Here is a 25,392-nt window from a genome sequence, read left to right as displayed (position 1 = left end):
CAGAAAAACTCTCCCTCTTATTGCCTGTGTTTGAAATGTTGACACTGTTCGCAGCCAATTATGCACACATCGAAGTCTCACAAAAAGCAAAATGACGAGTGGCCAGAAAATTTGTTTTACCGATGATTTAAAAATACGTACCGGCAGAATAAATATTTGGAGCTCTTAGATGACAGGCAGGCCTTCAATTTAACACCCAACCAAAAGACAAGACCTCAGGTTAGTGGAATTTCCTTCCAGTGCAAGGTGAAGTTACATATTATGTGGAACGAGCTTAACTTTGCTTCAAGCGTACAACTCATGACTCAGCTCGCAATGCTAGCAAATGTCTATTCACTCGTATCTAAATTTTCTCTGCATTGTTCCCATTTGTCCCCTTCCACATGTTCACACTAGTTTGCACAGATGACATATGCCACTGAACTATATCCTCCTTTCCAAAGATGAACAGCAAAACCTTTGTTAGCAAGGTCAACAACCTTTCAACCAATTAATCATCACACTAGAAGAGTAAAATAAAAGAATCTCAACATAAATGCAACATCATCAGATTGGCCAATCCTCAGACTTACTTCTGAGGACATTCCAGATAAATTGATAAAACATTGCATTTCTGAAGTCAATTCTCAGGAAGACTTGCTAACAATGTTGATTTAAAGCAATTACCAGTCTCCAGCAGGTACAATAATTAGGTTGAAGAGGACATACACAAAATAGCCTGCAGCTTTCATGCACACAATAAAAATACATGGTTGCTTCATAGTAATGACCAGCATTGTATTTAAAATGTTCTCTGTTCTGCAATGTCTTATCTACTAGGTAAAATCCTCAGTCCCGAGCTGAAGATCTCATCTGAAAGATGGTGCTTCCGACAGTCCAGCACTCCCTTAAAACTGTACTGGAAAGTTGACTGATTTTATTTTGTTTAAACTCAACAGGACTTGAAACCAGAACCTTGTGCCACAGAAGTAAAAGGATTACCAGTTCATGTTGATTTGTTTTCATTGGAAAAAAATAAAATTACCCATCAAGTGATGCCAGCATTCACTTTCACATTTATCTGTCAATTGCCTGAGAGCTGAGGCAGGGCTGACTTTTATACCCTAACTAGCCCAAGTGTCAGCTGCACCTGTCATCCCTCTGAAAGAGGAATCTTGTTGAGTATAACATAGGACTGAAAGCAGAATAATCAGCTGTTAGGTTCAATCTATAGAGCTCCCAAGCATGTAAAGTTAAGCCTAATTCAGCAACCTGCCTGGCTCATTAGCTCCTCAGATAGCATAATTATCTTTCTACTATACGTATTAACTTCATTTGCCAAGGAGGACTTTTTTTTCCCCCCGTTTTACCACAGCATTTGAGACTTATGATTTGCTCAACATGTTTAAATGCATTCGAGGTTGCTCTTCAAAAGTACTGCTACAGGGAAAATAAACCTCACCTCTCCTTACAGTTTCTTGCTAAATGGAGCCTAATAGTCCAAAAGACATTGGTTTCTACTGTAAGAATTTTTGAACACAAATCACAAACAGAAAATTTTATGGACTTACAGTTGAAGCTTGGAGAAAGCTACCTTAATGTAGGCTAAATGCATAATTTTGATATGATAATTTTAGTTAAGTAAATTAGTTATTCTGGTACACTGCAATATGTAATCACTAAAATGTAGTAAAAATGTGACAACGTTTAAACTTGCTTGACTTGTAATGAATAGTGGTCTATTTCAGCCTCTAAATCTCAACATAGAATTAAAAAATTGTGTCATATTCAATTATCACATCTCACTCGGGTTCTGCACTGGAAATCAAGTCCGCTATTCTTGGAGGCATCACAAAAGTTAAAGATTTTATTCAAATACACAAAGGCTTCCCAATTTATTTGTTGGTTCGGGCATATAAATAAAGTCAGGACTAGGGTTCTGTGCTTAATCAATTTTACTCATAGGCAATGGATACTTTCTACCTGCAGATAAATTGCATAAAAAGGCATAAAAACAGAAAAAAAAGTGTATAATATTGCTGCACACAGCACCATCTTCGGTACAAATGTACCTTTGCACAAAAAACCTAGGCACAAAGTAGGAAGAGAAAGAATTTTAAAAGTTAAGCATTATCTTCACAGACCATGTAGAAAGATAAAGAAATGAGTTAATAGTTAACATTAAAGTCTTTCTTAATTCCTTTATTTTCCGAGTTTAATTTAAAAGCTCAGTTGTCTTAGCACAGTTCTCCGCTTAGCTCACTCTACAGAAGACCTCAGCTGCCTGTTCTGGATGCCATCACCACCAATATTAGGGGATATTCCAAACCACTTGCTCTTCCCACGTCGGGCCATGATGCCTTCACTGCTGCTACTGAGGTTGCCTGAATGGGTGGAGTCAAGTTCCCCCAAAACCAGGATTTAGTTTAGCATTAAGTAGCAACAGCAGGGGTCCAGAAGCCTAATGTGGAAGATCTTATCCCACTGTTACAGCTAAAAGCTAGGGTTGCCTTCCTGCTGTTAGGATTGCATGGGAGACAACTGCTATGACAAATAGCCTAAATCTGGAGGGATCTCCCCTCCCCTGACCACATCCCAATACCAGCCCAGCTAGTCCCCACCTCTCTCACCACTCCTCCCACCTCAAGCCCCACCCCCATCTCCTACCCACTAACCTCATCCCGCCTCCTTGACCTGTCCACCCCCCACTGGGCCGACCTATCCCCTCCCTAACTCCCCACTGACATTCACCTTCTCTAACCCCGCCTCTTTGACCTGTCTGTCTCCTCTCACCCCGTCTTCTCCTCTGTCCATCTTCTATCAGCCTCCCCCGTCTCCCTATTTATTTCAGAATCCCTTTCCCCTGCCCCATTTCTGAAGAAGGGTCTTGACCCGAAATATCAAACTTTCCTGCTCCTCTGATGCTGCTTGGCCTGCTGTGTTCATCCAGCTTCACATTGTGTTATCTCAATTTCTGACAAAATCCTTTCCCGGTAAATCTCAATAATGGCCAGGGTAAGAAAACTGGAGTGGGGTGGGAGCATGTAAAACTTGACCATTTTCACTGCTTAAGCTGTCACAGATAATTTTCTAGCAGTTCGCATAAAATGAAAATAGATATGGGTTACACACCTATATCATTACAAAATTAAAGAGTGATTTTAATCTGTTATTAAAATCATGTTTTCAAGAAGCACCTTTGCACAGAATATCCTTCAAAAAACAAGCTGCAGACACAGCTCAAGACCGAGTGAGCAAACTCGCATTCAAGTTTTTAAAATGCAGAGGTTGAGGGATTTTGGCAGACAATTCCAAAACTATGTGGCTGAGAACTCTTCGGCTGATGGAACAGCAAATCAGACTGAAAATAAATTCAGGGATGGCATTTCAGTTTGTATACCTTGCACAAGTAGGATTTAGCAGAACCATGGCAGGACTTTGATGTGTAGATGTTAAATTTTGAAGATTAAGATCGGGAATTCATGTTCGAGAGCAAAGATGGGTGTGATTCCTAAGGGTAACAGGATACATTTAGCTCAGCTTCAATTATTTTACATGCAAGATCAGCAAAGCAGAAAGGAGTAGACATGGAATTCTGCTGACATTGGAAGTTTTCTACCTCGTGTGACTCAGAAATCATTTAAAGATCACAAACAAACGGTAACTCCGCACAACCTGTGTCAAAGTACAGTTGCAGGGTCACGTGAAAAATCAAAACTCCAAGCAACTGTCTATTTAGTGATAATGGGAACTACAGATGCTGGAGAATCCAAGATAACAAAGTGTGGAGCTGGATGAACACAGCAGGCCAAGCAGCATCTCAGGAGCACAAAAGCTGACGATTCGTCTAGGCCCGAGATGTCAGCTTTTGTGCTCCTGAGACGCTGCTTGGCCTGCTGTGTTCATCCAGCTCCACACATTAACTGTGTATTTAGTGCTCTTATTGCATTTAGTAAAGCTTAGTCACTTGTTTGACCTGCCTACAATCTGTGTAGAGAAGGTGTTTTTCCATCCTATTGCCTTAATGAAAATAAATTTAGAAACACCAAGACTATACACATACATGTGAGCAGAAATAGGAATTTTAACATTGTATGGTCCCAAGATTTCACAGCATACATCTTTAAGCCTCAAAATACAGAATGGGCACCATCTGTCTACAGCATTAAGATTCCATCCACAGTACAAAAATATAACAAACATAGCCAAGACAAAACTGAAATTTCTCTCCAACTCCACTAAGAAAAACTCATCTCAATATAACCACAATGCTCTCAAGCATCTAGTCACCCAAAATCTGGTCAAAGATGATTTCTAATCTTCTACAGAGAAATTAAATTTCCCTGTGCTTCTATTTCTTATTCTTGATTTATCCTAGCATCGACAAAATATTTAGAAAGGTCTGTTGTTAATATAAACTGCTTCATCAATAAGTTGCAAGTAGGTACACCAAGATTTGTCAAGCATCCATAACTCAGGTTAAGTGAAAATTAAGAGGAACACTAATTTAATTTGGATATGTGACCCCATCAAATTCCATACACCTGTGACAATGACATAAACAGAAATCCCTAAATCTCACTGTGATAACTTTGCGTCATATCATGCATCCAGTTTATGACATTAAAATAAGTATTTTTGCATGGAGTCCTAGCCACAGAAACAACAATCCAATGGGATTGGAGTGGGTGAAACCGCTTCCCACATCTTTCCTCAAGACACTCAGTTCAATTCAGAGAACCCAGTTCATCAACTTCATTGCTACCTGTTTAAATCTTGACCTCAAAATTATCTTACTAGTCAAAAAAAAAGTCAAATTCTCTCAACCTATTCTGGTTACATGCAATTTTGATAAAAACATTATTCTCTCAAAACTCAGGTGGCAGGAACTGCAGATGCAGGAGTTGGAGCCAACAGTGTGGAGCTGGACAAACACAGCAGGCCAGGCAACTGAAGAGTAGGCAAATTGACGTTTTGGATCAGGACCCTTGTTCTGAAGGTGGGACCCGACCCAAATTGTTGACTTTGTTACTCCTCTGATGTTGCCGGATGTGTCGTGTTCCTCCAGCTCCACGCTGCATTCTCTCAAAATTGTCTCTTATTGCTACAGTGCTTAAAATTCAGTACGATCAATGTATTTTGCTGAAATTCAAGGCGGTCAAGTCACCACCTTCAACAGATAATGAAACACCACAATGCTGTATTTGAAAAAATCTCATGTAAATAGTTATCAATTAAGTCAGTTAAACTAAGTGCTTTCATTTTGATTGCCAATTAAACTGGCAATTCATCTGTGTTCATGTACAGAATTTTTCAGAAAACAAACACCAATACCATCCCTTCTAGCTACTTAATTCATTTAAATAGAATCAAATGGTGTTGAAAACACTTCTATCTACTCATTTGCATGATGTCTTAAGCAAATTTGCCGTACTGCTAAGAATCCATTCACATTTGATTCACTTTTCTGGTGAGCACTTGGGTTCCCTATGGAACATGACTTGTCACAAATCCAGTGTTTTAGCCACACAAGAAGAGATGAGAACTCATCTAATTCAAAATACATTGTGTTTAATGTAACCCCTATGTAGCTGCATTATTTTTTCCCTGTAAAATCAAGGAAATACATTCTGAAGCACCTGTCAGAAAAACTGGATACAAAAGTAAAATCACTGTATCAGAGAATCCCTACAATGCAGAAAGAGGAAACGTTGGGAAACAGTTGATGGAAGGTTACTGAAAAGAGTAGCCAAACCAAGTCATTTTGAGGAAGTTACAGTGAAGACAGAGCAATTTGATAGCAGGTCTGAAGAAACTGAAAATGCTGCTATCAAGCCAAGCTTCTGAAGGGGTCACTGAATGAAGAATGCAACAGGCAGCAGAGTAAGAAAGTAGGGTTTCAAGGGTGGAAACATGTTGGCCAAGCTACTGCAAAAACCATGAAAAGACGTAGAATCTGAAACAACATACACAAATTTAAAATACAAAATCAGCAGTAGGCCTTAAGCCTGCACCGCTATTGAATAAGATTGTACCTGATCTGTTTGTATTTCAAATTGCATATCTCGTCTACACTTGATAATGAGATATTCCCTTGCCAGGAAGAATTCTACCTACCTTTACATGAAGGAAATTCAATGACTCCACTTTGTGTGGCAGTGTTCAGAAGTCACAGAAACCTCAAAATAAAAATTTTCATCTTGTTTTTGTCCTTTATTGAAACTAATTTTTTAAACTGTGCCGTCTAGTTCTGGATTCACCCAAAAAGCCATTCAGCACTTAAACAGCTCAAGTCATCCCTCACACTCAACTCCAGTGGGGCAAAAAAGAAAGCATGCCGACCTATCCTCAAATGACAATCCATTCATTCCAGCTATCCCTTAAAACTCAATGGAACTGCTTATAATTTATGTTAATCCTTGAATGCTGGTTTTGGTCTCAATTTCAGAAGTGGTGTCAATGTTTTGTACATCTTAACATCTTTATTGTTAGAAGATAACACGGCGTAGAGCTGGATGAACAGCAGACCAAGCAGCAGGGGAGCAGGAAAGCTGATGTTTCGGGCCTCGACCCTTCTTCAGAAATCTGCCGAAGGGTCTAGGTCCGAAACATCAGCTTTCCTGCTCTTCTGATGCTGCCTAGCCTGCTGTGTTCAGCTAGCGCTACACCTTGTTATCTCAGATTCTGCAGCATTTGCAGTTCCTACTATCTCTGAAGCATCTTTACTGTTGATATGTTCAGTTCTTCTCATCATAAATAAAGCATCCATTAGCCTTCGAGATTATGTGCTGTACCTACATAGTGACTTTTGTAACTTAACCATGAGAATACCAAGGACTCTAGGGGCCTCAGAATTCCACAGCTGCTCTCCTTTTAAGTTCTGGAGAGAATAAAATGTGAGGCTGGATGAACACAGCAGGCCAAGCAGCATCTCAGGAGCACAAAAGCTGACGTTTCGGGCCTAGACCCTTCATCAGAGAGGGGGATGGGGAGAGGGAACTGGAATAAATAGGGAGAGAGGGGGAGGCGGACCGAAGATGGAGAGTAAAGAAGATAGGTGGAGAGAGTATAGGTGGGGGGGTAGGGAGGGGATAGGTCAGTCCAGGGAAGACGGACAGGTCAAGGAGGTGGGATGAGGTTAGTAGGTAGCTGGGGGTGCGGCTTGGGGTGGGAGGAAGGGATGGGTGAGAGGAAGAACCGGTTAGGGAGGCAGAGACAGGTTGGACTGGTTTTGGGATGCAGTGGGTGGAGGGGAAGAGGTCGGCTGGTTGTGTGGTGCAGTGGGGGGAGGAGACGAACTGGGCTGGTTTAGGGATGCAGTAGGGGAAGGGGAGATTTTGAAACTGGTGAAGTCCACATTGATACCATTAGGCTGCAGGGATCCCAGGCGGAATATGAGTTGCTGTTCCTGCAGCCTTCGGGTGGCATCATTGTGGCAGTGCTGGAGGCCCATGATGGACATGTCATCTAGAGAATGGGAGGGGGAGTGGAAATGGTTTGCGACTGGGAGGTGCAGTTGTTTGTTGCGAACTGAGCGGAGGTGTTCTGCAAAGCGGTCTCCAAGCCTCCGTTTGGTTTCCCCAATGTAGAGGAAGCAGTATACCACATTGGCAGATGTGCAGGTGAACCTCTGCTTAATGTGGAATGTCATCTTGGGGCCTGGGATAGGGGTGAGGGAGGTGGTGTGGGGGCAAGTGTAGCATTTCCTGCGGTTGCAGGGGAAGGTGCCGGGTGTAGTGGGGTTGGAGGGCAGTGTGGAACTAACAAGGGAGTCACGGAGAGAGTGGTCTCTCTGGAAAGCAGACAGGGGTGGGGATGGAAAAATGTCTTGGGTGGTGGGGTCGGACTGTAAACGGCGAAAGTGTCGGAGGATGATGCGTTGTATCCGGAGGTTGGTAGGGTGGTGTGAGAGAACGAGGGGGCTCCTCTTAGGGCGGTTGTGGCGGGGGCGGGGTGTGAGGGATGTGTTGCGGGAAACGCGGTCAAGGGCGTTCTCGACCACTGTGTGGGGAAAGTTGCGGTCCTTAAAGAACTTGGACATCTGGGATATGCGGGAGTGGAATGTCTTATCGTGGGAGTGGATGAACTGTTCGAGCTCCTTTTAAGTTCTAGCTTGTTTTCTTCATTTATTCACTTTGCCAGAAACACTTTGTGATTCCCTGCATTACATTCCATCTGCCAGGCTTTCCTCACTCATTTAAACACTATACATCTACAAACTCATGTTTACTTCACACCATACTTCCCCACTCATCTTGTATTATCTTTCAATTTAGATACATGCCTTCATTCTCATCTAAATTATTGATGCAAGTTGTAAATATGAGAGGTTCCAAACAGTCATCCTGTGGAATGCCACTCAGCACATGCTGTGGATTAAACCAAAAAAAAACTTATGCATTTCGTTTTCCACCAGCTATTCATGCTAATATGGTACCTTTCTCTATTGCGAGATCTAATTTTCCATAATAACCTCTGGTGTGGAACCTGACCAAAAGGCCTCTGGAAATCCAAGCAGTTCTTTTTTATTAACATGTTACTCCTTCAAACAAATCTAAATTGGTTACACATGATTTCACTTTAACAGAATTGTGCCGACTCTTGACAAATACACTATGTTCCTCTAAATGCTTATCTCTAACCTCTTTAAAAAGGTGGATTTTAACACCTTCAAAATGCCAAGTCCATCTATCCACCCCAACCATCCCATTGACCAATCCCCACTACTCCCTACCTGCATTCACCTATCACCATCCCACCAACCTTCTCCAGCCCCACCCCTCCTCTATTTATTTCCCAGGTCCTTTCTCCCACCCCTCCCTATTTCTGAAGAAAGTTCCCAACATGAAATGTCAACTCTGCTGCTCCCTGGCCTGGTATGTTCCTCCAGTTCCACATTGCTGTCTGACTCCAGCGTCTATAGTTCTTGCTATCTCAGTCTTAAAAGTTTTGTGTTCTGCTTCCCAGAGGTTACATTTGCTTCCTTTCAGACTGATGGGATGTTTCCAGGACCCAGGGTAATTGCGAAATCAAAATAAATCTGCTACCTCATCAGCCTTTTATTTTAAAGGCCTTTAAGAAGTCCATTTTGACCCAGATAAATGTCAGTTATTTTAAAATTGTGACCTGAAATGAGGAAAGAACTATTTCAAAAACAGGGATTGCAAACATTGCTGCATAGTTTGAAAGCAAATAACTTAGTTTTTGCGACCACAGTTTGCACAGCTATGAGTTACAGTAGTGGTTGCAAATGAACTGGATCTGAAGGGGTGGACACAAATGGAGCTTTGGTTGCCAAGTAGTCAATCAGTAACTGGTCACTCTTCTGCAAACCAATGATCAGGGTCTTCTGCCAGCAATAATGGTATTATTGGTTTTCAAATAACTAATTAGCCTAGGACGAAAACAGGATGAAGTAAGCTTTGACTGCCAGCAGTTTAAAAGTTTGCTTTCTGTTCTCTGCAGTAAGAAAAACATCTTAAGCCTGAAAAAAACCAATTCTTTTTGCTGCTGCTGTAAACTGTGACTTGTGAATAATAAGTTTTTTTAAAACAAGAGCAAGCGTGCTCATTAGGGAATTAGAGATTTTAATTAGTTATATGCCAATAGTTAGTAACTGTTTACTTGTAGCTAGTGGGCAATTAACCTAGCCCATGCTTTGTCAATAGTAATGTAACAGACCAGTAAATTGTGGAATAGTTTGGTTTTTTAAACAATCTGGAACTTTTCCAAGAACTCTGGGAATAATGGAGTTGAATTACCATAAAGTTACCCTAACTGAAACATAACACCATGTGATAACAATTTCACCAAGATTCTCTCTCCTTTCTACCTCCTGATATATTGTCTTTCTTGACTTTTTTGTATCTGCTCTGGTGCAGTCAGAAGTAAACTTTTGTTCATTTCTTCTGCCGTTTCCTTCTATTATTAATCACATTCTACAGTACCACTGCTCACTTGACTTCCTCTGGACACTTAAAAATACTTGTGGAAACTCTTGCTTTTTTCCTTCCTCCCACTACAATTCCTCATCTCCACCCAAAACATTTCAATATCCTGGTCACCTGAATGAAATGCCAGCGGAGTAGCAATATTCTTCATTAACAGTGCTACTTCATTACCTCTGACTAGCTTTCTGTCCATCAGCATTCAGGACCTTATTCTTGACATCATGCAACGTAATGCTCATCAGATCATAATCATTTATTTCTATGAGCGCAATGAAATTATTTTGTTGTGAATGTGATACTTATTCATAAAGAGAGCCTTGAGTTTTCTTTGTTATCTTGGTAAGATTTAATACTGGGTGGTAAGGAACTTCCTGCCATTCTCTGACCCTCTTACTATTTTACTCCACTTGTCTTAACTGTTTCCACCTTTGATGTCTTGCCACTAAGCAGCCACCTAATTCCTCGGAATGCAGTTCACAAAATTCCAGCAAAACTCAAAAACAGATTGCCCTACTTCCATCAGTATTGGTGCCGGTGCTCCACAGACCAGAACCCACTACTTTTGCAGCAGCCTTTGACCCAAGATTTTAATTGTTCCAATTGCATGTACCCTATTCCAATTTGCACCTGGTTCAGGTAACAATGTCAAAGGATGAATTTTGAAGTTCTGCTTTTTCAATTAGTCCCCAACTCCTAAAATTCCCTACGCAGGACATCTTTCCAGTTCTCAAACAAAAATCACTCGACTTGGAAAACATTAACTGCCTTCTGTCCACCGACGCTGCCAGATTAACTGAGTATTTGTTTCAGATTTCTAGCACCAGCAATTGAGTTTACTTTTCCTTATTTCCTCATTCTACTTATGTAGTAGGTGCCTTCCTGGATTACAACAACTGGATCCTCCCCCTACCATGACAAAGTTACACTTTAGTCCTGAGCAGATGTCCAGAACCCCAGCAGTGGGCAGCCAACAGCCATCTGGAGTGTCACTCAAGGACTTATTTCCACAGGGATAGAAAAGTTACAAGTTATGCTAAATCTGTGTTGAAATTGCCTTAGATAATGCCCAAATCTTGCATGCAGTTTTAGTTGCTAAAGTTATAGCAAGTGAAATGATGATCATGAGGAAGAATGGGCAATACTAGAAATACAGTTAGGTCTGTGATCAAACAATGAACAGGATAACTTATCTTTTGAAAGATGGCTGAGGGGTGGCTTAATAGAAGTCCTTACAATTATGAAATAATTCATCCACAGTCTGATCACTAGGAACAAAAGATCTAAAAGCCATCAACATATAGAATCACCAAGAAATCAACTGAAGGCAGAAAAAAATGTTTATGGTGGTAACATGGACTTTAATGATAGGACTGAGCAGAGAAGAAACTTATAGTGGCATTTAAGCAGAAGCTAGAGAAGTACAAGCAACGAAGAACAGAAGTAGATGAAGTCAGATGAGGAAGATGACAAATTGTGAAGCACAAACGCTGTTGTGGACTGATTAGGTCAAATGGCTACACTGCTGGCTCGTTAATTTTATGGTAATGATCTCCTGATGACTGCCAAGCCACGTGTAAATTGATATAGAAATGCAAGAAAGGAGGAAGTAAGCATGTGGCTGAGTGGTGTGGCAAACAGCAGTTCCTTTTCTTGGGGCAATGGCATCAGTACTGGAACAGGAGGAATCTGTACCGTTCGGACAGTCTCTCCACCTGAGCTGAGACCAATTGTTCTAGTGAAAACGGTCAATAGGGTAGTCAATAGGGCTTTAAGCTTGCAAGCAAGTGGAGAAGGGGAAAACACCAATTAGCATAGTAGCCAATGGGAAACAAAGCAGCAGGTTAACATCTGTGAGGATGGCTTCCACTGCATGGAAAAGTAAGAAAAATGAAAAGGAAGGAGATTTCAGGAAAGATTATTAAAGTCTCTGGCACACAAAATATGACAGCGTTTTGGAAAGGGATAAGAATCAAACTTCAAGCACGCTGGATAAACTAACGACAATGAGAGGAAGGATGGTCAATGCTGGACTGAAGGCACTGTATCTGAATGCACATAGTATATGAAGTATGGTAAATGAGCTTGTAGTACAGATGAAAATTGGCAGTTAGGATGTGACAGACATCACAGATGTGGCTGCAAGGGGATCAGCACTAGGAGCTAAATATTGGAGGATATACACATCCCATCAAAAAGGCTTAATAACAAGGTGTGGAGCTGGAGGAACACAGTAGGCCAGGCACAGAGGAGCAGGAAAACTGATGTTTTGGGTCGAGACCTGAAACAAAACATCAGCTTTTCTGCTCCTCTGATGCTGCCTGGCCTGCCATGTGCCTCCAGCTCCACACCTTGTTATCTCAGACCCCAGCATCATCAGTTCCTACTATCTCTAACAAAAAGACAGATAGGTGGGCAGAAGAAGTAGGGTTGCCTTATTAATGAGAAACAAAATTAAATCACTAGGATGAAAAAAAAAGTAGTCAGCTGATGCAGAATCTGTGTGGGTAGAATGGAGGATCCACAAAAGGTTTTTTTAAAAACCTAACTCCCATTTCATACAGGCCTCAAACTAATCAGGATTTGGGGTGTACTTCGAGATAGAAATAGCACATAAGAAAGGCAAAGTTATAATGATCTTGAGGGATTTCAATAAGCAGAGGGACTGAGAGAAACAGATTAGTAGTGGATCGCAAGGAAAGGAATTTGTGGAATGTCTATGTGATGGCCTTTTGGAGCAGCTTGAGGTGGAATCCGCTACTGAACTGGCAATTCTGGATTTAGTATTGTGCAATGAGCACAATAGCATAAAAGCAAAATAAAGCAAATAACATAGCAAAAGGCAGCAAGAAACCAGAGGATTGGAAAGCCTACAAAAAGCAACACAGGATGACAAAAGAAATAATGGGAGGGAAAAGATTAAATGAACGTAAGCAAGCCAGCAATATAAAAGGACTGCAAAGTTTCCTCAGATATGTAAAGGGCAAAAGAGGCAAAAAAGTGAACATTCAGCCACTAGAAAGTGACGTGGGTGAACTAGTAATGGAGGACAAAGAAATAGTTGAGGTAATAAGGACCTTGTGTCAGTCCTTATCGTTGAGAGACTGAGTAATCCCCAAACATTCAAGAGTCGGGGCAGATGCGAGTATGGTGACCACCACAAAAGGAGAAAGGGCCAGAAAAACTGGACCAGATGGACTACACCCCAGGGATCTGATGGAGACATCTGGTAAAAGTGGTGGACGCACTGGTGGTGATCTTTCAGGAGTTCGCAGTCGGGAAAGGTCGGAGAGGAGTGGAAAATTGTTAATGTAAACCACACTCCCTCCGCTTGCCATTTAAGGGAGTAAGGCATAATGCAGAAAATTACAGGCTGATCAGCCTGACCTTGATCACTGGAAAGATTTGAGTCCATTATGAAAGATGAGGCTTCTGTACACTTGGAAAGTGCATGGTAAAATAGGGCAAAGTCAGCATGGTTTCTCGAGAGAGGGTGATGCCTAGCAAATCTGTTACAATTCTTGGAAGATGTATAGGCCATGGAGCAGGTCCACGAGAATGAATCCAGGAACAAAATGCTTAACATAGCAGGAATGTTTGCGGACTCTGGGTTTACACTCAATTAGTTTGAGGATGTCAGGAGATCAAATTGAAACTTAAAATACTGAATCGCTCAGACAGTAGACACTGGGAATCATTTGGCCTATCAAATATTTTCCACTTTGAATTAGATTTATGCTGATCTTGGACTTCAAATGAAGTACTGTATCCTCCAAAACTATTGATCAGGTGCTAAGCGGGATTAGAATGAGCTCTAACTTATTTAGTCAGCAAGACATGGTGGGCTCAAATGTTTTGTCTATGCTGTTATTTTTCTCTAGTTCTATTGGTTTGTGTTTGTGCAAGTACATAAGTCTTGAACATTTACAAGTTTTGCGCTGTTTAAAATAAATTCAACTTTACTACTCTTGCAATAAGTGAATAACCTCATGTAGCCCAATACTAAAATCTCTCATCTGTTACCACTCATTTAACGTGGAAATACCTCTGCAGTCTCTGCTGTGTTTCCTGTTCCACTGAAGTTTGTTATCAAAGTTAGATACTTTACTCCCTGCCTTTTTTAAGTCATTAATATAAATTCTAAGTAATATAGGCTCAGAACTGATCTGGACAGGTCTTCAGTAGTCACAGCTTGTCAATTTGCAAGTGCTCCATTTATCCCTACTGTGCTTGCTGATCCATGCTATCATGCAATAATAAAGTCTATGGACCACTACTTATGGAGCAATGGTTTGGGTGGCACTTTATCAAAGGTCTTTTAGAAATTCACATATGACATAGTATGAATGAGGAGGAATCAAACAACTTGTTTATTCATTCCCAAGCTCCAACCGAAAGCAGTCTTTAGCTCATTGTTTGCTCATTCTTCACCCTGTGGTTTTATAGCAGTGTTTTTTTTGTCCATGGTGGCTTGGCGTTGCTTTGTACTTTCAGGGGCAGGTCTCAAGTTCACCCCAGTCAGAAAGCGTATTGAAGCTGTACTGTTTGCTACTCCTGTTCACACATTAGTTATCTAGTCAACTGAGTTAACCAGATTAATTACATTAAAAAACTTAAACAAATTGGTTAAAGAATTTTCTTCTGAAAAATCAAGCTTATTCTGATTATACAGTGCTTTTGAGGACAGTGCTGAAGATTTTAGAAGATGCCAATACTTCTTCCAATGACTGCTGCCAGACAGACAAGACCTCAGATCCATGTTTTCTCCTTCCTTCCTTGAACAGTGAAGGATGAAAAGCTCATACAAGTTGATAGTCAGTCTGAATTTGAATATCCATTGTCAGTTGTACTCCAGTACCAGAGTACAATGAAAAGTTTTTACAATGGCTGCCATTTAGTGGTGCCATCTTGGGTACAAGTAGCTAGGTACAAATCTTAGAGTAAGAAAGTAGTGTGTTATACAAAAGAGGATTAAAAGGAAAGCAGTAACATTACTTAGTACTCTGATCTAGGCCCGAAACATCAGCTTTTGTGCTCCTGAGATGCTGCTTGGTCTGCTGTGTTCATCCAGCCTCACATTTTGTGGTCTTGGATTCTCCAGCATCTGCAGTTCCCATTATCTCTAACATTACTTAGTGTCGGAGAATGAGTTAGTTGTAACATTGTGAAAAGGATTCACATTACCATCCAGTAAAAAATTCCGAACTGCTGTAGCTCGGGACATGGCGCTAGGCCCAAGTCCAACCACTGTCCTGCATCACTTCAGCCTCCAGACTACTACTCACCTGCAACAAGTCACACTATACTGGGCTTTGCTTCATCTCATGCCACTCCAGGACTTGGGATTCCCCTGCTGCCGTCACTCCGGGATTTTGGTCCCTCCTGTGTTCTCTCTGCTGCCACTGTGGGACATAGCCTGTGTGCTCAGCTCACTGATGCAGAATACAGACAGCCACACTTCAACATTTCACAGTTCATAAACAGTAACTCAGGTGGTCAATGAAGCTGCCATCGAGAATTTACACCCTAATCAAGTGTTTCAGTGGCGAAGGGTTTAAGGTAAAATTCACCATTTTCAAAGGTGTAAATATGTGCTTCTAACAGCTACTAGGAAGCACTTGTAACATTTTTACTTGCACTTTAAAAAAACACAAGATTAGATGCATCATGCAAAAAAAAAAGTAACAACCTGACAGTTGAAAGATCAGTTTCTTCATTGGAATAGTATTTTTCTGCAGTTTTTTTAAACCAGTGCCTTGAAGTATAGAATATTTACTTCAAGAAAATATTTAAAAACATTCATGTGATCGTTTAAACAAGATAGATATTCCTGCAAACTTTAATTAAATAACTTCATACTTGTCATAACAACGGAGAAATAGCAATGTGCTTAACCACAGCATCTTGCAACACACGAGTCATGTTTCAACATCATGCCACTTCATACGAAACATTATTTCTCCTTACCATTTCAGAAGCTTTTATTGACATCTCCAAATGCCATCTTAACTGAATGGAAGCACTTCGACTTACAGTCAAAAGGTCATGGATCTGCATTAAAGCCCCACTTTATGGCTTGAATACAAAAACTTTTTTTGGTTGAGATTTGATATGGAGCCCTTATCAGTACAAATGGTCAGCAAAAGGCCTACTGGACTATGAAGAGGGGCAATGGAGTTTTCCTGCTATCAATCATCACTAAGTTATTTTCATTACCATTTATCAAACTTTTGTAATTGTCCTGAAAATTGGACATTCAACCCTCTTTCATTCTCCCACCCGTGGATGAGCATCAACTCTTTTGGAATTTCCAAAAGTGCCAGTTAGGGGCTCATGAATTAAGACACAAGAGTCAGAACCTCATATTGCACACAAACTTTGAAGAAAAAGAACAAAACTTCACACTTCCTAATTTTGCCATTTTATTGTCAAAAGTGACCAGTTTCTCCCTGGAGTACTTGGAGTTTGTGAATATCATTCAAAAATGTCCAAATCCAGGTGCTTCAGGTTAAGTCCTTGAATGTCAGGTAAATCCAATATTTGCCTAGTCTGCACTCAAGTCAAGCTAATACTTAACAGGACAACAGTGCAGGAGCCTAAATAGTTCAGAATTATTAAGTAAAAACAAAATCAACCAATGACTAAATCTTTATTACTCTGCAAAAACCGGCAAGGTGGTTTAGTGCTTTATCATCTGACTAATAATCCAGAAGACCAGGTATTCCTTTGGGTACACAGGTTTAAATAGCATCACGGCAGATGGTGACATTAAATGCAAGAATCTGGAACTAAAAGACTTGGTCTAACTATGAGCCTTAAATATTGGTTGAATATTCTAAAAACCCATCTGGTCCTCTAACACCCTTTAGTAAAGCAAACTTGCTGTCTTTATCTGGTTGGCCTACATATGATTTGAGATTGAAAGCAACGTGTGGAATGCTTAAACATTCCCTGAATTATACTAGTAAGGTGGTCTTAAAATCTCAAACAATTTTAAAGCATGCAATGATACTCAAAAGACCACGTTGAATCAACCCAAGCATTAGAAAAAAAATGGCAAACTCTGTCATTAATAATGCAAGGCCTTACATACGAATGTCTGTGGTTTTTGCCAACACTGGAAGGGGTGTCAAGCAAACTAGCAAAGCATCAGACACCAAGTCATTTTCATGTAATCATATCTCACGAACCACTTGCCATACAGTAGAGGCAGCAGCATGGTGGTATACAATCAGGTGAGAGTTGCCTTGGAACAACTCACCAATGATACTGGACCTCATGAAACTTCATGGGACAGACACAGAAGTCTTGTTCCAATTACCACCTCACCTGATGCATCAGTGCTCTTCCAGACTGAGGAGCATTTGGAAGAAACTTGAAAAGCAAAGGCACAGGTGCACTTTGCATAGGGTTTTCCACAGGTATCATCAGGAGTGACCTTGTGGGACCATGACTGTTAAAACTAGCTGAATCTTTAAGCAAAGGGCTGCTAGACTGGGCCTGCAGCACGTCGTGAGGAAACAAACAAGGTAGAAGAACCTGCTTGGCCTTACCCTCATCAGCCTACCTGTCAGTGACAGTGTTGCTAACAATGACCTATTGTCCTTTTGGGAAAAAAAAAATTCCATATTCACATGCATGATCATCATGCTAAAATGGATGAAAGTTTGACCAGATCTAGCAACTCTGTACTAGGCATCCATGATGTGGTGAGGGTCATGTGCGGCATGAGAGTAGTCAAGTGCATTCTGCACCTCCTGGCCTGGCATATCCCTCCAATCATTAACACTGAAGAACAACCCGGGTTCAGTGAAGAATGCAGAAGGGCATGCCAGGTGCAGCACCAGGCATACTTTAAAACAAGAGATATGTACACGGTGAAGCCACAGCATCGGACAAACAATAGAAGAACTCAAATAAACCAGATCCAACTTCTGAGGTTTTGTCACAGACAGCAGTGAAAGTTAATGGACAATTAAACAAATGAACGTCAGGTGAAGTCTCCACAATCCCGCCTTAAATGATAAGGAACCAAACATATCAATGCAAAAGGCTGAAATAATTGCAACCATCAACCAGAAGAAATGAGTGATGATCCAACTTGGCCTCCACCAGAGATCCCAGATAACACAAATACATGTCATCAGCCAATGTGGTTCAGTCTGTTAACACTTCTGCAATAGGATTAAGACTTGCTCCAGAACTAGCCACACCCCTCTCATATTGTTCTACTAAAAGCTACAAAATTTTCCTCTACTAGACAATGTGGAATACTGTCCAGCTGTATCTTGAGCACAATAAATCCAGCCCAACAACTACCTCACTTATATTACTTTCTCGTAATGATGAGTAGACTAAGGGATTCTCACTTGTGCTATCAAGTAGCACCTGGTATTTGACAGCTCATGCTCTGCCAGGGTAACTCAGCTCCTGACCTCATTATATCCTTAGTTTAAACACGGACCAAAGAGATGAACTTCAGGGATGATGTGAGCACTACAGTCCTGGACACAAGGCAACACATGACAAAATATGGCATCAAGGTGACCTAGATGAATGTGACTCAATGAGCAGCAGGCAGAAAACTTGGCACTGGTTGGAATACTGTCAAAACAAAAACTGATCAAAAATAAAAGTGGTGCAAGGGTTCTAAATTAATTTCGTTGCAGGACATTACTGCAAGAGTTCCACAAGGTAGTATCCAACTACCATCAGATGCTTCAAATGACCTTCTCCCCCTTAAGGTCAAAGGTAGTTTCTATAATCCATAGCAGACTTTGCATGTAAATATCCATTGGTTACACATAATTTACTTAAGGTGACTAGTAGTTTAAAACAAAACAGAGATGTCACAATGATTTGGTATTAGTGAGAAAAATTTTGAAGGTAGTAGAAAATGGAGCCTCTTGCAGTGCAGTAGTAGTATCCCTAAGTCTGAGCCAGGAAAGCATGGGTTTAAGACCTAAGAATATGGCATAATCTCTCCAAACAGATTGGTTGACAATCTTTTAAAAACAAAATCAAGTGGGATCTTCATTGATGACTGCATGCGCAATGTTCAGTACCATTTGTGACTTCTTTCTGACTGCAACAGATCTCATTCATATTCAGCAAGATCCAGAGAGCAACAGGTGTGAGCTACAGATTGAAAGTAATATTCAAACCTCAAACTGCCAGGCAATGACTGTCAACAACATGAGAGAGAATCTTAACATTCCCATTCAACGGCATTTGCAATGATGAATACCCAAATATCAACATCCTTAGAATTACCATTCACAGCAAATAAACTGGACCAGCCACATAAAAAACACAGCTACAAGAATTGGTTTAGATGCTCACAAATTACTCAGACCTGACTCCTCAGTCTGTCCACAATCTAAGAGCAAAACAGGTGTCTGATGGAATACTCTCCACTTGAGTAGTCCAACTCCAACAACATTCAAGGAGGTCAGCACCAGAGAACACAGCATTCCACTTGACTCACACACTATCCATCACCTTCCACATTCAATCCCTTCACTACCAATTCAGACTGGCATCTAAAAGGTACACTGCAGTAACTCACCAGTAACTACTGACAGCACCTTCAAAATCCTAACTTGACCACCAACAGAGACAAGGGGAGCAGAACCATACAAACATAACCACTTATAAATTCATCTCCAGGCCACATGCCATCTTAGTTTGGAACTGTATTGGCTCCCTTCATTGTTGCTGGGTTAAAATTCTGAAAATCCCTTCCAAAAAGCATTGTGGATGCACCAATACCCAAAGACTTGAACAGTTCAGGTGAGCAGCTCACTGCCATCTGTACAAGGAAAATTAGGGATAGGGAGAAAGCTAGCCCTTGTGACGTCCACATTCCAAGAATTAATAACAAGGGCTGGATTAGCAAAAGCTAGGTCAAAATTCTGCCAACATGCAATATTAGACAAAACCAAGGAGCTATTTGGGCATGGTACTACAAGAAGCTTGACAATAATTTGCGTTTACATACAGAATATTTATGCAGAGACTTTAAAACAAGATCATATCCTCAGTTTCTTTTGAAGAAGCACTGAAACAAGTAAATGTTAATCTAAAAAAGGAAAATGTCTGCAGTCAGAAGCTGGCTAAAATTTACAGTCTGATGCAGAGCTTGCAGTTATGTCAATTATGCCATTTTCATTTCACCAACAGTTAACTGGAAACAAATAACTTATTTGAAAACTGCACACTATACTCAACCTGACAATACAAGGGGTACTGGGGTTTTGAAAGTCTCGGTGAAAGAGGCAGAACTCTTGTATACTGATGGTCAGGGATACATGTGACTGAGCTACATAACATTTCTAAGACAAGGTGGCAGAAGCATTTGTACTCTGGATGGTTGACCAACACTGCTAAATCAATCAAAGGGGGCTAGCATTTAAAATACCTCAATAGGCTGCCCACCTGTTGATGGATCATTCACTGACTCACCACACACCCACACTACCTTTGTTCAACCTCTGCAGAAGCTGGAAATGAATGAGTTGTGCTTGAGATTTCTTAAATTTGGAACATCTGATCCAAATACATCCCACATTTTAAAAAAGTGTGAACAAAACTAGAACGCTGGACATTATTAGTTCAATGTGCAATACATGACGTTTTTTATTTGAAAGACATTATCAAACTACAGCTTCTCAAATCATGGGCAGTAATATTTAACTTGTGAAACAATTAAAAATATTCCAGAACATCCTGCGCTTCACTTTGCTGTGAAATTTAGAGACAAATAGATACATCTGTTACTCAACTATACAATGGCAATCAAAAAGAGACTATTTTTAGATATTAAAGTTATGTCCCAGTACCACTTAAAGATGTAAGATTGCAGCAGCATTCTTTTCCAATACTGAAACAGAACTTGCATAAAAACTGTAGTTCAACTCATACAAAGTATGTCACAAGCCTTGGCTTGTCGCATTGTGTACCCTAGAGGGGATGTGAATTTAAACTATAAACTGAAGATAAAAGGTGAGAACATCCCACCACGATGAATAATCACAACAGCTGATAATAATGGAAACATTCAAAATTAAATTTCAACCAACCTCTCTGGCAATGTGGCTCAGGGCCTCATCTTCAGCAGAGAATCTGTCTTTAATAGGCGTTCGTTTCCTTCCAGATCCAGGTGTCCCCATTTTCTCCAAACAATTAAAATCTTCTACAAGTCCAAACCAATAAGATCGAATACCATTTGGAGGGGAACTCCTTCCACCAGTTGTACTACAAGACAAAATTAGATTCTTACCAAAATTGTTCTCCTCCAAAGAATAATTACATGTCACAAATTAATAGAACATAGGCCCTAATTTCAAAGGTTGGGGCATAAGATCAGGGAAGTACGCAGTGCTGCTGAGACTATTTTTGGAGTACTGAGAACAGATCTGGTGCCCTTAAGGTAGGGTTTCATTTCATTGAAGGCAGTTCAGAGAGAACGTTAACAGGGTTAGGGGAAGGGAATCACATCACTTGGGAAGTATTAAATTCTAACAGGACAAGACAAGCGAGATGCAGGAAGGATGTTCCAGATGGTGGGTGGAGTCAAGAACCAGGGTTCATGGTTTAAGAATGAGAAGTATGGTTTTTAGTTTTGAAATGAGAGGTTTCTTCGCCCAGAGTGTCACCCCTGTGCAATTCACAACCACAGAAAGTGGTCAAGGCCAAAATATTGTGTTAAGGAAGGAGGTAGATACAGCTTGTGTGACTAAAGAGATCAAGGAATATGGGGGAAGAAGCAATTAGAGTACTGAGATTGATGATCATACTGAATAGTACAGCAGACTCAAGGGGTCAAGTGGTCTACTCCTGCTCCTAATTTCTATATTTGTTATTACAATGATCTCAATAAAGCAGCTGTCTTATGAAGAACAGCCAAACAAGTTGGTACCGTATTCACTGGAGTTAAGAATGAGGGGTGATCTCAGGTGAAATATTTACGATTCTGAAGTGAGTCGACAAGGAAAATGCTGAGGGGATGTTCCTCCTCACTGGAGAATGTAGGTACAGAGGGCACAGTCTCAGGATTGAGGGGTGCCAATTTACGACAGAAGAAATTCCTCCTTATCCCAATGGGAAGTGAGTCTTTGGAACTCCTAGCTACAAAGGGTAGAGTCCTTTGTATTTAAGGATCAGATTCTTGATTTGGAGGGGAATTGGAGTTACGGACAAAATGCAAGAAAGTGGACGTGAGTAAAGTCAGAACAGCCGTGATCCTATAGAATGACAGAACAGACAGAAGGGGACAAATTGGCCTACTCTTATTTCTAATACTTATGATCTTCAGGGGACAAGAATATCGTTTGACAAATTATGCTGCAAATCCTAATGCTGCAATTTCCCATGACTTTCACTGGTTAATGTCATTTAACAGAAATTAACATAACTTGATCTCAAACCAGACTGTAATGTCTCAATACTTATACTTCAACTTTTTTGCTTCAACACTAAAGTTGCAAACTATTAAAATAATTAGTGTTCTGACATTCATTTTGGACAAAGAAATGAATACAAAATAAGTTGTGAATAATGTGAAGACTGTAAAGCTATCTGTGATGTAAAAAACAATTAGCCCAGTAACTAGGAGAAGGTCAACTCCTTTTTTCATAGTCATACAGCTAACAGGTGCAAAGCATCATGACATTTCAGCACATAATACTGCAGTGTCAATGTGCCAACATCAAACTGCTGTCTAGACGTTTAAAAAAGTTTCAAATTGGAGTCTTCTTGTTAACCATTGTGCAGTTTTATCTATATATTAAATCTAGAAGAATATACAGAGGTGCTTGACAGAAGCCAGAAGAAAACAGAGTTCAAACCAAAAAGAGATTAAGAAGGATGATCCAAAGCTTGGTCAAAGGGTGGATTTAATAAAAGGGAACAGTATTCGAGATACAAAAAGGGATTTAACATCTATGCAACTTAATACATAGCTACAGATGCCAGAAAAGGGTAGATGCACAAAAGCCAAAAGGAGTCAAGAGGAAACAACTACAGCTAGGAAAATCAATATGCAGAATTCAAACAAAAGTACAATCATGTAAAATAGTCAAGAAGCTACGACAATAAACAAACTCAACAATCACTACCAAGCAGAAGTCGATATGGCAGCAAAATGTCTATCTATACTGCTCTCCTATCACTCCTGTCATCACTGGGTCTTCATAACCTGCAGTGAAGTTTGACAGCAAACTGCTCTGGAATGCAGCATGACTGCCCTCTCATCGCCAAGGTAACCCATTTCACCTCAAGCTAACTCCGCAGGTTCGGAGACATGATTTTTTGAATAAAAGGTAGTAATCCTGGACAGGAGCCAAAAGTTGAGTTTGAATGTAAGCAATGCAAGGGCGGTACAGCGCAGGAAGCGGCCCGGCCCCGGGCTGACACCAGCAGCGCGGCTCAGACCTGCTCTCTCCAACAGTGACAATAGGCCAGGCTAAGACCAAGTCAAGCTCGGGGCGACAGGCCAGGAAAAGGGGCTTGAAAAGCCCTCGAGGTCGGCAAAGGAGATTAAGGCCTATCCGCCGATCTTGCCGGGGGAACGGAACGGAGGTGCGGTGCTGGTGATCAGTCGGCCCCGAGGTTGTCTTACCAAGCGGCTCGGCCACTCCTTCGGTCAGTCCTGGACAATCAACCAGCCATTCGTCTCGTCACCAGCTGAGCCACCCGTTCAAACATCACCAACAAACCCGTTTCTTGATCCGACCACTCGGCTTTAGCTCCGCCTGAAACGAGGATTTTAAAATAAAACTCTAACCCTATCCCAAAATTAAACCACCACCAGCTGGCAACTCCGCCAATTCCTTTGCACGCATGCGTCAACGGCTCCCGCTGGGCATGCGCTTAACCGCGTGCCTCGCGCCAGCATTGGTTGAGGCGGCTCGGTGCGCACGCGCACAGGCTACAAGTTCGGGTTGGTATGCGCTCGGGGGCGACGTTCTGCGCATGTGTGCGCGTTCGGCGAGGCGGGATTGTGAGCGGTTTGGAGAGCCTTTTGAGCGACCGTGGCGAAGATGACAAGCTCAGCGTTTGGTCATTTGTTGTAGGAAGTCAGGGAGGTCCCGAATGAGCACTGTGTCGAGCTGGACGAACACAGCAGGCCAAGCAGCATCTTCGGAGCAGGAAAGCTGACGTTTCGGGCCTAGACCCTTCATCAGGAATGGGGGAGGGGGAGGGGGAGGGGGAATCTGAAATAAATAAGGAGGGGGTGGGGAGGCGGATCGAAGATGGATAGAGGAGATAGGTGGAGAGGAGACAGATAGGGAAAACAGGCAAACATCAGCTTTCTTGCTCCTCTGATGCTGCTTGGCCTGCTGTGTTCATCCAGCTCTACACCTTGGTATCTTGGATTCTCCAGCATCTTCAGCTCCTCTTATCTCTGATACAATTTTAACCCCACTGTGAAGCCTCTTCTAACGATGCCTACCCTGAAGAAGTTACCCTCCTGCCTCCGGACAAACTTCAAGAGATCTCTCTCCCACTGCAACTCTCTCGTAATCTCTTCAGCCTTGAAACTGCTCGCCATCCCCACCTCCTTGACCTGTCTGTCTCCTCTCCACCTATCTTCTTCCTCTATCCATCTCTGATCTGCCTCCCTATTTATTTCAGAACCCCCCCATCCCCTCCCCCATTTCTGAAGAAGGGTCCAGGCCCGAAATGTCAGCCTTCCTGCTCTTCTGATGCTGCTTGGCCAGCTGTGTTCATTCAGCTCCACACCTTGTTATCTCAGATTCTCCAACATCTGCAGTTTCTACTATTCTCAGAGTCCTGAATGAATTTTTTTTCTTGCGATGTGCTGAGGAAGGCACTGCAGTTGATATCAAACAAAAACAAGTAGCTGGAAAAGCTCAGCAGGTCTCCCAATATTAGGGAAAAGACTGAAAACTGGAAGGGCCTGACAACTGGGAAAACAGCACCATGTGGGACAGTCCTGAGGACTGAAAAATAGTGCTGGATGGGAGAGACCCAAGAGCCGGAAAACATCCAAAGGGAAAGGTGCAAGACCTCAAAAACCAAGACGAAAGGGGAGTCCTGCCGCAGCTTGCAAAAAGCGCAAGGCATAATAGGACTAGAGCTGGAAAACAGCATGAGATGGAAGGGTCAGAGAGCTGATTTGTTTTTTAGAATTTCATATATTATTGTCATGTCTAGCTAGGGACCATGAGATGTTTTGTTTCTTGTGCAGTACTGGCAGATCATACCAGCCAAAGTGCAGAGGGTAAGAGAACACAGCATGGAATACAATGTTACGGTTGCAGAGAAGATGTACAAATAGCGAGGTCGACATTAAATTTGGAGAGGTCCATTCCAAAGTCAGGGAAGAAGCTGTTCTCGAATCTGTTTCGTACATGCATTTAAGCTTTTGCCTTTTCTGCTTAATGGAAGTGGTTGGAAGAGATTATAACCAGGGTGAGAGGGATCGTTGATTATGTTGGCT

The 25,392-nt window shown here is 41.4% G+C and overlaps 1 protein-coding gene across 1 annotated transcript in view; it reads right to left on the bottom strand.

Moving 5' to 3' along the window:
- The window catches only part of lrrfip2 (leucine rich repeat (in FLII) interacting protein 2), a 163,379-nt gene extending 139,599 nt beyond the window's left edge, over positions 1-23,780 (bottom strand). Inside the window, exons 1-3 of the mRNA XM_059645778.1 lie at positions 23,548-23,780; positions 21,008-21,182; positions 9,475-9,505 (exon numbers count right to left, since the gene is read on the bottom strand). Coding sequence (XP_059501761.1) covers positions 9,475-9,505; positions 21,008-21,097 — 121 coding nt within the window. The 5' untranslated portion in view covers positions 21,098-21,182; positions 23,548-23,780. The remainder of the gene's footprint in view (positions 1-9,474; positions 9,506-21,007; positions 21,183-23,547) is intronic.
- Positions 23,781-25,392: the final 1,612 nt, after the last annotated feature.

Source organism: Stegostoma tigrinum, chromosome 5 (genome assembly GCF_030684315.1).
Source record: "Stegostoma tigrinum isolate sSteTig4 chromosome 5, sSteTig4.hap1, whole genome shotgun sequence".
Classification (NCBI taxonomy): Eukaryota; Metazoa; Chordata; class Chondrichthyes; order Orectolobiformes; family Stegostomatidae; genus Stegostoma; species Stegostoma tigrinum.
This window is presented reverse-complemented; position numbering and strand designations above follow the sequence as displayed.